The following is a 14,032-nucleotide window of genomic DNA, read 5'->3' on the forward strand; positions in this document are numbered from 1 at the left end:
TGTTAAAGTAAATAAATTAAAAGATACAACTGATCTTATTCTATAACTCTATGTAACAATTTTTCTTTTTTGTGAAATAACTATAATATCTAGTGTTCTTTTTTAATTACTGTACAAATATTTTGTTAATGTACATGAAATGAATATATTATCATTGCAAGTATTTTTCAACTTTTTGATTACTTATGTCATAGGATTTAACTAATACTGTCATTTCTCTGGCTCATGTAGTTAGCTAATGCTTGAGGCCTGCTGAATTGTTGAAATCAGCGGTATGGATATGCAATTTTTTTGGTACAGTCCTATTTATTTATGCAGAATGTACAGTCTTGTTTCCTTAAATAAAAGCAGCAAGCTACAGGGAGATCAAGAATGACTTGAATCTACCTATATATTGAGTTCTCTTTGACATGCATGGTCCTTCTGTTTCATTTTAGGTTTGTGCATTTTTTTTTTTTTAATGAATGTTAGGTATACTCTATGCAAAGACTGTACTCCTGTTCTCTGTGTTTGTATCAACTGAAACATTTTGACACATGCAACTTTTTGTTAAGCTTTTGTGTTCTGTTAGTCTCAAATCATAATGGATCAATATTATTTCCACTGTTTTTGAAAGAATGCTAACTGGAAGATGGCAATTGTTAGTACCATCTGATCCAACCCATTTCAGCTGTCACGGTTAAGAGATGTATATTAGAGTCCTACCCTCATTCCTCAGAGTATTAGTCCCAGGGAGGGGGCCTCACTGCTGGACAGGAATTAGACAATTCTTCTAATATGAGTAAATGACCAGACATCAGGCTATGCTGCTCCAGCATTAAGGAACTCCGTACTTTTCATTTTTGCATTTATGTTTCAAAGACTAAAACATTTCAAAATTTTACTCAAGTACTTTAAAATTCTTAATATTCCCTGTGTTGTAGGATGCCGTGGGAAGTTTTAAACAAGCTATAAATCTCCTGATGACCTCAGAAAAAATCCTGCCTCCTACATTTGAGGCTGCAGAAATGTATTATCTTATGGGCCTGTGTTATATGGAACAAATAAATTTATTAGAGGTTGGTATTAGTTATATATATTTGACTCCTTTGGCTCCAGTGCCTATAGACAAAAGTGATAACCAAATGAATAACTTCAGTATTTTCAACAACCTTAACTACCTTAACAATTCTTTTTAACTTATGTTGTTAGATTGTCCTGCGAGTTTTTGAATCACTTTTCAGTGTTAATGTTCTGAATTTTAATGTATGAAAATAATTCATATTCTGATATCATTAAAGTGGCACTAATTTCTTACCTTCTTATCAATACTTTAACAAGATCTTACAAATACTCATGTAGCAATTAGTGACTTTGTCAGTAAGTACTGAACTTAGACAAAGAAAATCCTAGATTATTCTATTAATTATGGAGTTTGTATTTTAACTGCTTTTTTTTTGTATTACTGTAGCTCAAAACACCCCCTAGATGGTTCTGTTTGGCACTTAACTTATATATGATACTTAACAAAACAAATAGTAATAATAAATATTTTTCAATAAAATCAATAGCACACATTAGAGGTATTGAAAAAAAAATTAATACTAAAGTCGTCCTGAAAAAAGCATTAAAAGTATTAAAGTCTACCTGTGAGCTTTGTGGCAGGCTTAGTGTGGGTTATTGAAAATGTTTTCTATGTTGATATTTTTGTAAATATCTGCCAGTAGCTAATTTACTAAAGGCTCAAGACTGTAACTAGAATCAAATTTTCACAGGGCACAATGTCTTTTCATGTCTGCCTCTGATCTGAATTGTTGTAAGTCAAAGTAATATTCTTTTGGTAGAAGCTTTCAAAGTTGTCGTATGTTACCATACCAGATAATTCAGACAACTGATGAAGTTAACTATGCCACTGCACATCTGATATTATAGCTGTACATCCTGGAAAAGCCCATGACTGTGTAATGAGCAATGTGGAAGAAAAAAATGCCTGGATGAATTATGAAGAAGTTTCACATCAATCACTGTCATAAATAACTGCACAGTTTTAGCTTTTACAGACAGAAGACCATATGCTTTATAAGTTTTATTGAAGATCATAAAATGAGTTAGACTGTACCTCCCTGTGGTTATGATTGTATTATTAGGGCATTTTAAGTTGCAGTAGACAAAAACAATAAAAAAAAACGGATACATACATAAATTATTTATGCATTTGGAATATAATCTCCCTGTAAAAAATGAATCAGTTAATTGGCAGCCTATGGTTTCAGCTGAACAAACCGACTGTTTAAGTCAGATGATATGTAATTTTTTTTAGGCCTGTGATGCTTTTAGTATGGCTATCAGACTACATTCAAGTTACCCTGATGCTTTTTATCAACGAGGGCTGTGTCGAATGCAACTCAGACAAACAAAGTGCATCCAAGACTTCAATCATACACTTGAACTTTGTCCGTCACATTTCCAGGTAATATAAAAACTCCAGACAGTTTGTTTCCTTGATGCATGTTAGGATGGGTTCAGAGTATGACTGGTTCTTCATTTATGGGTATGTTGCCTTGTAATCTGCCAGCAAGCACAATGATGGATATTTTTATAAAGCCTTGTTATTTCATTTATTTAACCCTTGTCTAAAATAAGCAGATTTTTTTTCTTTTAGCATTATTCTGTCTTCAACTCTGTAGGCATATATGGGTCGTGCTGCTTACTATGGAAGTAAAGGCAGATATTCTAAGGCAATTATGAATTGTAATGAGGCAATCAAAATTCATCCTAACAGTGTAAAAGCTTATTTTTACCGAGGAATACTGAAGTATCAAAATAAGGTAGGTATCTCTTGTTGCTATACTGCCGCTTTCTCCCTTAGAACTTAGTGTATGAGGGCCACACTGAAAGTAATCCTTCCTATTTTATTATAGTGGCCCACAACATCAGAGGCAGCTGTTGGTGGTATGGCAGTAGAGGTTGAACTCTCTGCCAGTATTCCATTACATGTTGTTGCTTTGTGAGAGGTGGCAGCAGAGGGGTACTCTGACACAATGATGTCTGACATGGAAGTGTGTATGAAGCAAAGGTGTGGAATTGAATACTTCCATGTAGAAAAAAATTGCATTTGTTGACATTCATCAATTGTTGTTGATGAGACCAGAGAGTGGATGTGTGCACAGTGAGGCAGTGGGTGGTATGTTTCAGCAGTGCCAATGTTTATATGAAAGACAACCCATGTCCAGACAGACAGGGAGACAGACCTCTGTGCGTGTGGCATACTCACGGAAGTACAGTTCTTGTACAATGCTGGCAAAAATGCACAGCAAATGGGGTGATTATGTTGGGGGAAAAAAGGTGTTTTGTAAATGAGAAATTTTTTTATAAAATAGCTACAGAGAGCACTATAACACCGTTGTAACTTTCATGGAAACAGATAGGAGGCATTACTTTTGGAGCAGCCTTCATATCTTACTTATCACTTTATAATAGTAAAATAGTGGTAAAACTTTGGAAACCGGTGTTGCTGATGGAACCTGATGAATATGTTGCTTTCCCACTTAAAGCCACTCTGATCTGTGTAGTTTTAATGATGAACTGAGCAAGCTACTTGGCATCTATTTGCATATTCTCCTCTGAAGTTCTATGGCATAGATTCTCACTTAGTAATAGGCACAATATATACTTTTTAGGTTAGTGTTAGAAACAAAAGATAAACCAAAAAAATTGAAGGTTGATTATGTGTTGCAACATATAAATAATTTCTAAACAATCAGTAAAAAAGTCCTGACTGTCCATATGGAGCTTCTGAAGAAGCATTCCCTTTACATAAACTCATTTCTGGTGAAATGATACCTTTCAGTACTGATGAAGAAATAAGAATGGAAAACTATGAAATCAAATTTTATGAAATGCTATTATTTCAAGAGGAACATATGATGCTGTGAATTATAATTTGTACTTGATGTGTTTTTTCATTTCCAGTCATTTAAAGCTGCAATTGAAGATCTCTCAAAAACTATTGTCCTTGACAATACCTGCATTTTGGCATATTATAACAGAGCAATCTGTTATCATCAAATAAAGAATTTCAGAAAGGTACAATACACAGTTTTACAACATCACATGGTCACTCTGTTGTTAATACCTAGTCATAACACTACTTCACAAAATTAAAAGAAAAATTCAGTTAATGCAAGTAGTGCTTAGTCTTTTCAGTAAAAATAAAATGTATTTGAAAATAGTTTTAAAAGTACCTTCAATAATAGATAAAGAATAATGCATTTATAATATTAAAAATGGAATATGGACAAAAATTTTAGTAGTAGAAGCCATTATTTCAGTTGGTAAAAAAAAAAGTTGAAATAACAAAATGAGTTTTAATGAAGTCTGTTTAATATATCTATATTATCTTTGATTTTGTACTCTGGGTTTGGATATCCATGTAATTATGGAAGGCAATGTATATATCTCTCTGAATAAATAGTTGTGTAAAATGCCTTTTTTTAACAGGCCTTGAAAGATTACGGAATTTTTCTTCTACATGAGGAGAATAAGGAAATAGTTTTAAAAGTGTTCATCAATCGTGGACTACTCTACATGGAACTTGGTGATTACGCTAATGCCTGTGAGGTAAAATAAATAAATAAATGAATCCTTTGCGTAGAGCAAATTTAGAGTTTCTCTTAATTATGAGCCCTTGGTTACATAGAGATTAATTTGCCAGGTTAAGTATTTCTAAAATAGTTAAGGTTCCCTTTTTTAATTTGCATAGCATCTAATACCAAACTGGGCAGTGAATTTGCAAATAAAAGGCATTTCTAGCTATTTTACAACTTTATGCAGCTGGAGTTGAGCATAAGAATTGTAAAAAATTAATGACAACTGACTTGTCCTTTTTGTAAAACAAAAACAAACAAACAAAAAAACCCAAACCAACAACAAACAAAACCAAAAAGCAACTTTGTCATTTATTTTGGGTCTAAATGAGTACTAATTTGTTGCAGAATCCTAAGTAAATGGAGGGATCTGACTGTGTAAGCTTGTTTACTTTTTCTCTATTTTTGTGTGCGTAAGTGACTTTTACTGAAAGAGAGGGTCAGATCTCAAGAAAGAAATGTCTGACACAGTGCAGATGACTCATTCAGTGGGACTCCACCTGGTATTGTAGTAGCAGACTTAAAACCTAAGTATTAAAAACTACTTTTTCACATAGGAGGTTTTTATTTTTCAATTCTAGATAATTTGCAAGTTTTCCAAAACTTTTTTTTGTGTCCATGTAAAGTAATATATGTGTATGTATTTTTTTCAGCAGTGGTTGGTGCATTCGACTCTGTTGTGGACTGTTAGCTTTAAACTTCATTATCTTTGTCACATGATAGCAATGATGTCAACATAAGCATTCTAGAAATTGAGTAATGAGTAGTATTTCTTATTTGCAAAGAGATATTAAAGAAAGAATATGAATACCTTTCCATTAATCTCAAAATATCTGAAAGCTTGTGCCAAAAGCTCTTTACTGTTGACAGACCTTGGACTTTAGTTAGAAATAAGTAGAAACATTGCATAATTGGTCTCTTATGCTTCAGGATGAAATTGGTCAGTATAGTTCAGAAAAGATGCTGAGAGTAAAAGGAGATTGGGAAATGGATCAGAACCAGCAGAATGAGCAAAGAATTATTTGATTATAAGGAAGACAAATCTTAAAAAGGCAATTGAAAAACAGGCACAAAGTTATATTAGCTAATTTAAGAAAAGAATTGGTGATTATATATGTGCTAGAGCTGTATCAGTTCTGTTATTTCATTGCAGGCATATCTGTATACATGTATAGTGCTTGCTGAAATAAGATGTAATTATTTTACTTCTACTCAAAGTGAATGTATTTCTGAATTGTGTACACTGGAAGAAAGACAAAGTTGCAGTTCAGTTTATGAAAGATCTGAATTGATGCATAGAGGTGTCTCTCTTCTCTACACGATTCTATGAAGAGTGTGTGGTGATGTTTGAGGGTAAGACTTCTGGTTTAAGTAAGCCAAACTTAGTCCTTGGAATGATCCTGCATTTTCTGTGCTCCATGAATGCAGCAGAGTGTATAGTTCAAACTATACACATGAAGAGAATCACATTAGCTTTGTTGGGAATTCACTGAGAGGGCTTGGTAGATTGGAACATTGCTGCTCAATAGTGATATATATATATATTTAGAGTTTTTTGTGATTTTATGATAGCATTTCATGTTTACTGAAAGAAAGGTTTTATTTTAACAAAGAACTGACATACATACATACATATTTGTGTATTTATATTTATATTTCCATATATATTGAAGTATTTTGCCACTTTTGTGATTCCAGTAGTACTGAAGTCTTCCACATTTTTAAATTTGCACAAGTAGATTAGTGGATACATCAGCTAAACCACTCCTACTGCCTACTGATTTCTTTCCTGTAAAAAGTCGTGAAGTGCTTCCTTATAACAAAAATGAGTGTATTTGATTTTTGAATCACCTGTACAGTTTTTACAATTGAGTACATTATAGTTCAATTGCACAATTGAACTCACTAAGTGGTGAGTACTAAGGAAACTGTTTTAGTGGGCTACATGGGTGGTAGGGGGATGACAATACTAGATTTTAGACGGCTTTTCCAGTGTTAATGATTCTATGAGTCTATGAAAACCACAAGCATTTTGACAATGCTCTGAGTGTTAGTAAAAAGGAAAAGTTAAAAGCCCTGGAACAGTGATTTATAATAATTTATAGGATGTCCTTCACTAGAATGTTGTGAGTAGAGTTCTAATACAAATATGAATTTGATTTACCGTAACTTGAAACAGTAGTAATTAAATAATTTCCTTACTAAAAGAGTTCTGTTGAAATTGCACGTAGCAAAACATACTTTCAATATATATGTATTTAAGAATAGCTATCATTTCTATTAAAAACAATATCCCTCCGGGAAGCTTTTTTTTCCCTCCCCCTGGAGGTAGTACTTCCAGTTACGTGAGAAATACTGTGGTATCACGTAACTTCAGAGGTTTCACGGGTCATAAAATATGAAAACAGTTAATTTATGCAGTACTTCTGATATGCACCAACATCAGAAGTTATCTCCCTTTTCCTGTGGAGGTGTAGAACTGTTCAGGTGAGACCACAGTTCTAGTTGAAGTGAAATGATGTAAATTCTCATTTTGGATCTGTTCATTTCAGGACTTGAAAGAAGCAGTGCTGCTTAGTCCAGGTGATAGCCAGATCTTCCAAGCTATTGGAACCTGTCATTATCGGTAAGATATGCAACTTTGGTGCAGAGTAGAAAAATGAAATAATTCCTAGAATTTACTTTTCCATGAACTTTTTTCATATTGAGGGCACTGAGAATGGAGAGAAGGAAAAGTGGTAGAGAGGACTGCTTATCGTAGTGACACATGGAGTCAGTCATTCCCATTTCACACAAATATCACCTAGGATGAAAAAGGAATTTCAATGATTCTCTGCCTATTAGTCAATTTTTTTTCCCTAAGGGTGTTCTGTCATCTATCACTGTATAACCTTTTTTCTTCTGAGATAGTCTGGAAGTGGACATGTTCAGGATTGTAGCATTAAAACTTCTTGTGTTACTGTGCGTGCTTGTAGTTAAAGCACTGCTGGCTCCATCTTTCAGTGTCTGAATGATGCTGAATTAACACAGTGCTGATTTTTTTTTTTGTTTGTGTTTATATATAACTACCAAAAAGATTCACTGGCAACTCATCTATTATAAACTGTTAAGATGCATTTGGGATCCTATCAAGCAGGGTTGAGATGAAGCAAAAGTTTTTGCAATAGTTGTTCTACTTGGAAGAAAATCCACAACATTTGGTCTATATCCCCTTGTTTGTTATCTTTGTCTATAGTCTTTCCATTTTTTGTCAGGCTGTTCTTCAGGTACATTCAAAACAGGAAGCTTATAATCAGAAAACATCTTTCAGTTTTGTCTCAGTGAAATGGTTATTTATTTTGACATGTTGAAATTTTTGCTTTATATGTAAAGACACCTACTAGCACTCATTAACGTGTCAGGTATTTCTGGAATTCTATTTCTACTTGGAATACTCCCCAAATACATCAAATGTTATTTAAGGATGGAATTCTACATTTGGGCTACTCCTAAAACTAGAATTGGCTGTTGTCAATAGCCTGAATATTGGCCCTTTTTTGCCCTGCCATTTTAATGTAGTTTGGATAGTTTTAAGAATCTATATGAGGAAAGCCAGATAATATTATATCAGATGTAGATGATTTATGACTGAAAAAGCTTTGCCTGAGCAGAATACCAAAAGTATGTTTGGTCATGAGATTTGGATAGTATGAATGACTCAGATGAAGTCTGTATTAGACTCTGCTCAGTACAAACAATGAAAAGATGAAATTTTGTCCAGCTGAATGTTGAATGAGTTTTGCTGCGTTTTTCTTCAGGTCAAGGGATTTAAACTGATGTTTGACTATCTTCTGTTTATAATAACCATAAAGGTGCACATATAGAAAGCAAAGTTAAGAAACAGAGTACTCCCTTCAGTCAGAGCTGAACTACTTTTTGAAGGCATTATGGCAGTCTTGTTCATAAATTTTCTAAGCATTAAACAGAGTTAATATTAATCTTTTTTTAGACTTAATGAGTTTGAAGATGCTGTGAGGTCATTTAATCAGGTTCTCAGACTAGAACCCGTTTCTGTGGAAGCCTATATTGGACGAGGAAATTCATACATGAAAAAAGGACATGAGGCTGATCTTAAACAGGCACAGAAAGATTTCTTGAAAGCAATTCACCTGAATCCAATGTGCATGAAAGCCAGAATTTGCTTAGGATACAACTTGCAGGTAACTCACCAAAATTCGTTGTCAATATGATGTATAATCTAACATAATAAATTAATATTATGTGTGTATTTTTATAGAATCATAGAATGGCTTATGTTGAAGAGGACCTTAAATATCATCTAGTTCCAACCTCCTGCCATGGGCAGAGTTGCCAGGCACCAGACTGGCAATCCTGTCCAGCAAAATATAGAACAATCTGTGTACTTAAGACAGATTGTAGTGTGTTTTCTTTTTAAATCAATGGATAGACCACTCTTTTCCCCATACTTGTACCCAGTCATCTTGTACATCTGTTCCTAATGAAATAGCAAGTAACCTTACCTTTGACTTGCATATTTGATTATCTAATAAATGAACATTAAGAACTTGTATATTTTGTGTGTATGAGTTGTTTAGAGATTTAAGAAGTGGCAAAAAAAGGAAATCAGTGTAAAACAATCTTATCTATTTCAATTATCTATAATAGTGCTAGCAAATCTACTAATATCCCTTGGAAAAGAGCTTGTGATCACTGAAAGATACTTAACTACATAGAAAATGTAATTCTATATTAGCAAAGGGATATAAAATATGACTCTGCAGTTTTCCTTCCTCTAATTCTTATGATTTACGTACTCTGATTTATTATATCCACTTATCTTGTGGAAATGTCTTGAACTGTCATGAATCTTGCTGGGAGTTATTTCTACCAATGTAGCTGAGGGACTGTCACTGGCTTGGGTCAGATCTTTTAACACAAGTGTCAAAAATTTGCTTTACCTTACAGATTTACTAGTACAGTTGACATGTAACTAATGCTTTCGCAGTGCTCTCCGAAATATTGTGTGAGAAAAAACTTGGAGAGGCCACATAGTTAGAAATTAGATCTCTCAGAGGCAGGAGGAAACCCAGAAAATTCACGTAATGGCAGGTGCTTAATTTCAAGAGTCCTAAAAATCTCACTAAGTGCCTTTTCTTCAGCCTGATCATACCTTTAGGACTTAAACATACATGTGTGTGAGTATTTTGATGTGGGGAACTAGATATTTAGCTTTCCGCCTTTACATAATTAGTCCATATTATTGCCACAGGGAAAGGCAGATCTGAAAGTATAAGGGTTTTTTTTTTTTTTAATCAATGTATATAAATACATAATGGAGGAGCACAGAGGAAAGAGGAGCCAGGTTTTCTTAATGGTGCCTAGTGATAGGGCAGGAATAAAAGGGCAGTAACTAAAATAGAGTAAATTCAATTGAAAAGTGACATTATCATTATTATTTTCACTGGGAGGATGACCAAACGCTGAGAGTAATTACACACAAGCTGTGAAATCTCCATCCTTAGAGTTGTTCAAAACACAGCTGGACATGATGCTGAGTGACCTGCTCTAGATGACCCTGTTTTCAGCAAGGAGTTAGAATAGCCTTCCAACCTCAAATAATCGGTTAATCTATGATAAAAAAGGGAAAATACTTGCAGGTAAAACATGTATGGCTGATTGCATAGCTATAAAGCCAATGAGCACTGCATAATTAATAAAACCTTGTAATTTTTTTATTTTATAATTTAGGTACCTGCATTAGTAAATATAAGTGTGCTTCCATATTTTACTTAGTGTTTTTTTTTTTGTTTGTTTGTTTTTTTTTTTTTTTTTTTTAAGTTGGACCATTAGTAGGATTTTTGATATTTTGTAGATTTCTTATTGTGGGCATATTGCAATTCATTTTAGACCCTTGGAAAACTTCAGAGTGCTTGGAACCAGTTAACAGTTGTCATTGCTATTGATTCAAAATGTGATGCTGCATATGAAGGACGAGCTTCGATCTCTCTCCAAATGGGAGAAATTTTTTCTGCACTTCAAGACATAAATGCTGCATTAAAGGTAGGTATTAGGTTAAAGTGGTTTTACTAAGATTAACCTGTTTCTATGAAGCTAGCCAATACTGTACATGAACAATTGATGATTTGGATTAGAAAGTGTTATTCTACTTTAAATAAATGCATTTTTGAAAAACAGTGAATTACTACATAAGTGTAAATTTTCCCTGAATAAGGATGCCTCTACTATCTCATCCTAGCTCACTACTACTGCTCCACTGCTAACAAATCGGGGTGTCATCAATCAGTTAATGGGGTATTTATCCTGTGCCATGAAGGACTATCAACAAGCAATTTCTGTTGACCCCACCTATGCATTAGCTTATTTCAGTGCAGCAAATATCTACTTCCATAATCATCAGTTTTCACAGGTAAGTCTTCAGAAATTTTATACTGTCTCTATGCTATCTTTTTTTTTAAAAAAAAAAAACAACTTTTTTTTATTTGACTTATCTTTGTACCTACAGTATTTATTAATGTCTTCTAGTATGCTGAAGTTGAAACTTTTTTACATTTTTTTTTTTATGATCCTCTAACAGGAGATTAATTACAGTAATTAGTAATAAGTAATTGCCCTACTACTATTTATTGCAGCATTGATACGAATTGAGATTCATGACAGTTAAGATACTCATCACAAAAATTTGTAATGGAGCATGGTACCAAAATCTCACTGATGTTAAGTAACCTCCCTCAAGCCTAATTGCTGTGTGTTAAATAATTTGCCCAGATTCACCATAACACCATTAGGAGGAAAGTAAAGAGAATCTTCTGCTGATGAGCTTTGGTCAAGAAGTTGGACTTTACATCTGTTACTACAGTAACTTAAGAAGTTTAAATCACCTAATTCTGCTAAAATACAGTATGCATCTTCCAAATACAGAGGAAATATTTAAATTCCTCTTGAGAGTATTCAAAACTTGAAGGCAAGAACCATTTATTTTTCTCTCTGTGAGGAGGGTCCTTACACTGATATTTTTTTTTTTTTTTTTTTCCTTCTGGCTTCCTGTCATGCTGCTTATCACATTTCATGGGCAAAATCAGGCTTTTGATTAGAACATTATAGTCCAGCAGCTGTAGGAATGCAGAACCAGTAAAGATGCTTCAGCACTTCTGATCAACTTGAATTAATCCCCTACTAGAACTGCATCTGTAAACACTTCAGCTTGTAATTCACATGTTGAGAAATTCATCATGTATAGCACAGATTTGGCATATAGTTTGAAGTTGAGATTGTACTTCATACAGCACAAGAAATCAATGATGTCAGAAAGCAATTTAATGTTCCTGTTTGTTTCTCTGAGTTAGAAACCCTGTTGCTCAGTCAACAGAATTAGTCAGACTTGGATCATAAATTCCTTAAGACTACAAGGCCAGTGTCCTGCATGTGGCTTCTCCTGTGATCTTGTACTCTCTTTTTATCTGCATCTAGAATCATTCACCAAGACTGATCTTGGAAGAGTTGTTTTTAATCTTTCCTATATTTCTGTGATTCCTTACTCTGTCTCCCAGAAGCTGTTTCTTTATGGAGAAACAAGGAATTGGACTATAAACTTTGTATGTTAATCCAAACTGTCTCTAGTGTGTGGTTCATTTCTTCTGTGCTATACTTACAATTTAGTGAAGCCAGCTGTTCCTTTTTCAGAACTCTGTCTAGGTGGCTATTGACCCCATGTTGGATGTTGTGGGTTAACTCTGATAGGCAGCTAAGCTCCATGTAGCCATTCACTCTGTCCCTACCAGTGTGATGGGGAAGAGAACTGAAAGGGTTAAAGTGAGAAAACTAGTGAGTTGAGATAAAGACAGTTTAATATGTAAACCAAAGGCTGTGTGTACAAGCAAAGCAAAACAAGGAATTCATTCACTTCTTCCCATTAGCATGCATATATTTAACCGTTTTCAGGAAAACAGGGCTTCATTGTACATTGACAAGACAGACACCATCAGTTTAAATTTATCTCCTCCCTAATTCTTGCTCCCAGATTTTGACGAGCTCAATGTTGTATAGAATCATTAAGGTTGGAAAAGACCACTAAGAGCATCTAGTCAACTCATCACCATCATGCCAACCATGGTGTGGAATATCACTTTGATCAGTTAGGGCCAGCTGTTCTGGCCATGTGGATGCTGTGTGTGCCTCTCTTCTATGTGCAAATAATGCTAAACAGAATGTTAAAATTTGAAGAATGTTTATTCAGTCTATTTTATCTCCAATTCATGTTTTTTATAGGCTTATTGCTATTACTCAGAGGTACTAAAGCTTGAACCAAGAAATGAATCTGCTATCATGAATCGTGCTGTTACAAATACAATATTAAAAAATTTTGAAGAGGCAAAAGAAGACTTTGAGAAGGCAGTTTGCCTCTGTCCATTCTCTGCAGCAGTGTATTTTAACAGGGCAAATTTCTATAATGCATTAAAGCAGTATGAACTAGCTGAGAAAGACATTTCAACAGGTAATCTTTTTACCTACTGTATAGTAGCATACTAAACATTATGTTAGGCAACTTGGTTTTATTTCATAACTCAGCAACTGTGTATGTATTTTTGCTAATACTTTCGATCTACTTTGATCAGATATTGTGATGTGACTAGAAAGAGGAAGATTGATTAATTTCAGACTTTCTTCCAATCTTATAACTGAAAGAATTATGTAGATTAGAAGGAAAAGCTGTTTCATATTGTGTCATAGCAGCTGAATCTGTTCGGAACCCTGTTCTAAACAAAATTGCTGAAAGAAGTGCAGGAAAATACTGTACATGCCAAAATTTTTGTATGTGATGAGGAATCTAGGTGACATGAACAAGGGTTTCATGTAGCTTATTTCATGTATTGGCAAGAAATTTAGTGTATGCTTATCCTGGAACAAGTTTTGAAATGGTATTAGTCTTCCATAAGATTTTGTGGGAGAATAGCATGGTTTGTAGAGAAGAGGAACTGAATCAAGTTTTTATCAAGATCCAGCACTTGGGTTGGGGCAATTTCAAGCACAGATACAGGTTAGGTGGAGAATGGCTTGAGAACAGCCCTGAGAAGAAGGATATCTGGGAGGTGCTGGTTGATGAAAGATTCAATGTAAAACGGCAATGTGCGCTTGCAGCCCCGAAGGCCAACTGTACCCTGGGTTGCATCGAGAGAAGCGTGACCAGCAGGTTGAGGGAGGTGATTCTGCCCCTCTACTCTGCACTTGTGAGACCCCACCTTAGTTCAGTTCTGGGGGCCCCAACAGAAGGAGGACATAGAGATGTTGAAGCAGATCCAGAAGAAAGCCATGAAAATGATCAGAGGGCTGGAGGACCTCCCCTTGGAGAGAGGTTCAGACTGGAGAAGAGACGGCTCCCAGGGGACCTT

The 14,032-nt window shown here is 34.6% G+C and overlaps 1 protein-coding gene across 13 annotated transcripts in view; it reads left to right on the forward strand.

Annotated features, from left to right (window-relative positions):
* Positions 1–14,032, forward strand: part of TTC6 (tetratricopeptide repeat domain 6) — a 56,400-nt gene that overhangs the window by 36,969 nt on the left and 5,399 nt on the right. For 10 of the 13 annotated variants that reach the window (XM_085225264.1, XM_085225263.1, XM_085225262.1 and 7 more), the window contains 10 exons: positions 924–1,058; positions 2,300–2,449; positions 2,667–2,807; positions 3,952–4,065; positions 4,480–4,599; positions 7,178–7,251; positions 8,614–8,824; positions 10,533–10,685; positions 10,882–11,052; positions 12,912–13,137. In XM_085225264.1, coding sequence (XP_085081390.1) covers positions 924–1,058; positions 2,300–2,449; positions 2,667–2,807; positions 3,952–4,065; positions 4,480–4,599; positions 7,178–7,251; positions 8,614–8,824; positions 10,533–10,685; positions 10,882–11,052; positions 12,912–13,137 — 1,495 coding nt within the window. Of the gene's footprint in view, positions 1–923; positions 1,059–2,299; positions 2,450–2,666; positions 2,808–3,951; positions 4,066–4,479; positions 4,600–5,778; positions 5,979–7,177; positions 7,252–8,613; positions 8,825–10,532; positions 10,686–10,881; positions 11,053–12,911; positions 13,138–14,032 lie in introns of those variants that run through there. The other 3 variants (XM_085225265.1, XM_085225267.1, XM_085225274.1) reach the window with 3 other exon arrangements.

The sequence above is a fragment of the Meleagris gallopavo genome, chromosome 5 (genome assembly GCF_905368555.1).
Source record: "Meleagris gallopavo chromosome 5, MGAL_WU_HG_1.1, whole genome shotgun sequence".
Lineage (NCBI taxonomy): Eukaryota > Metazoa > Chordata > Aves > Galliformes > Phasianidae > Meleagris > Meleagris gallopavo.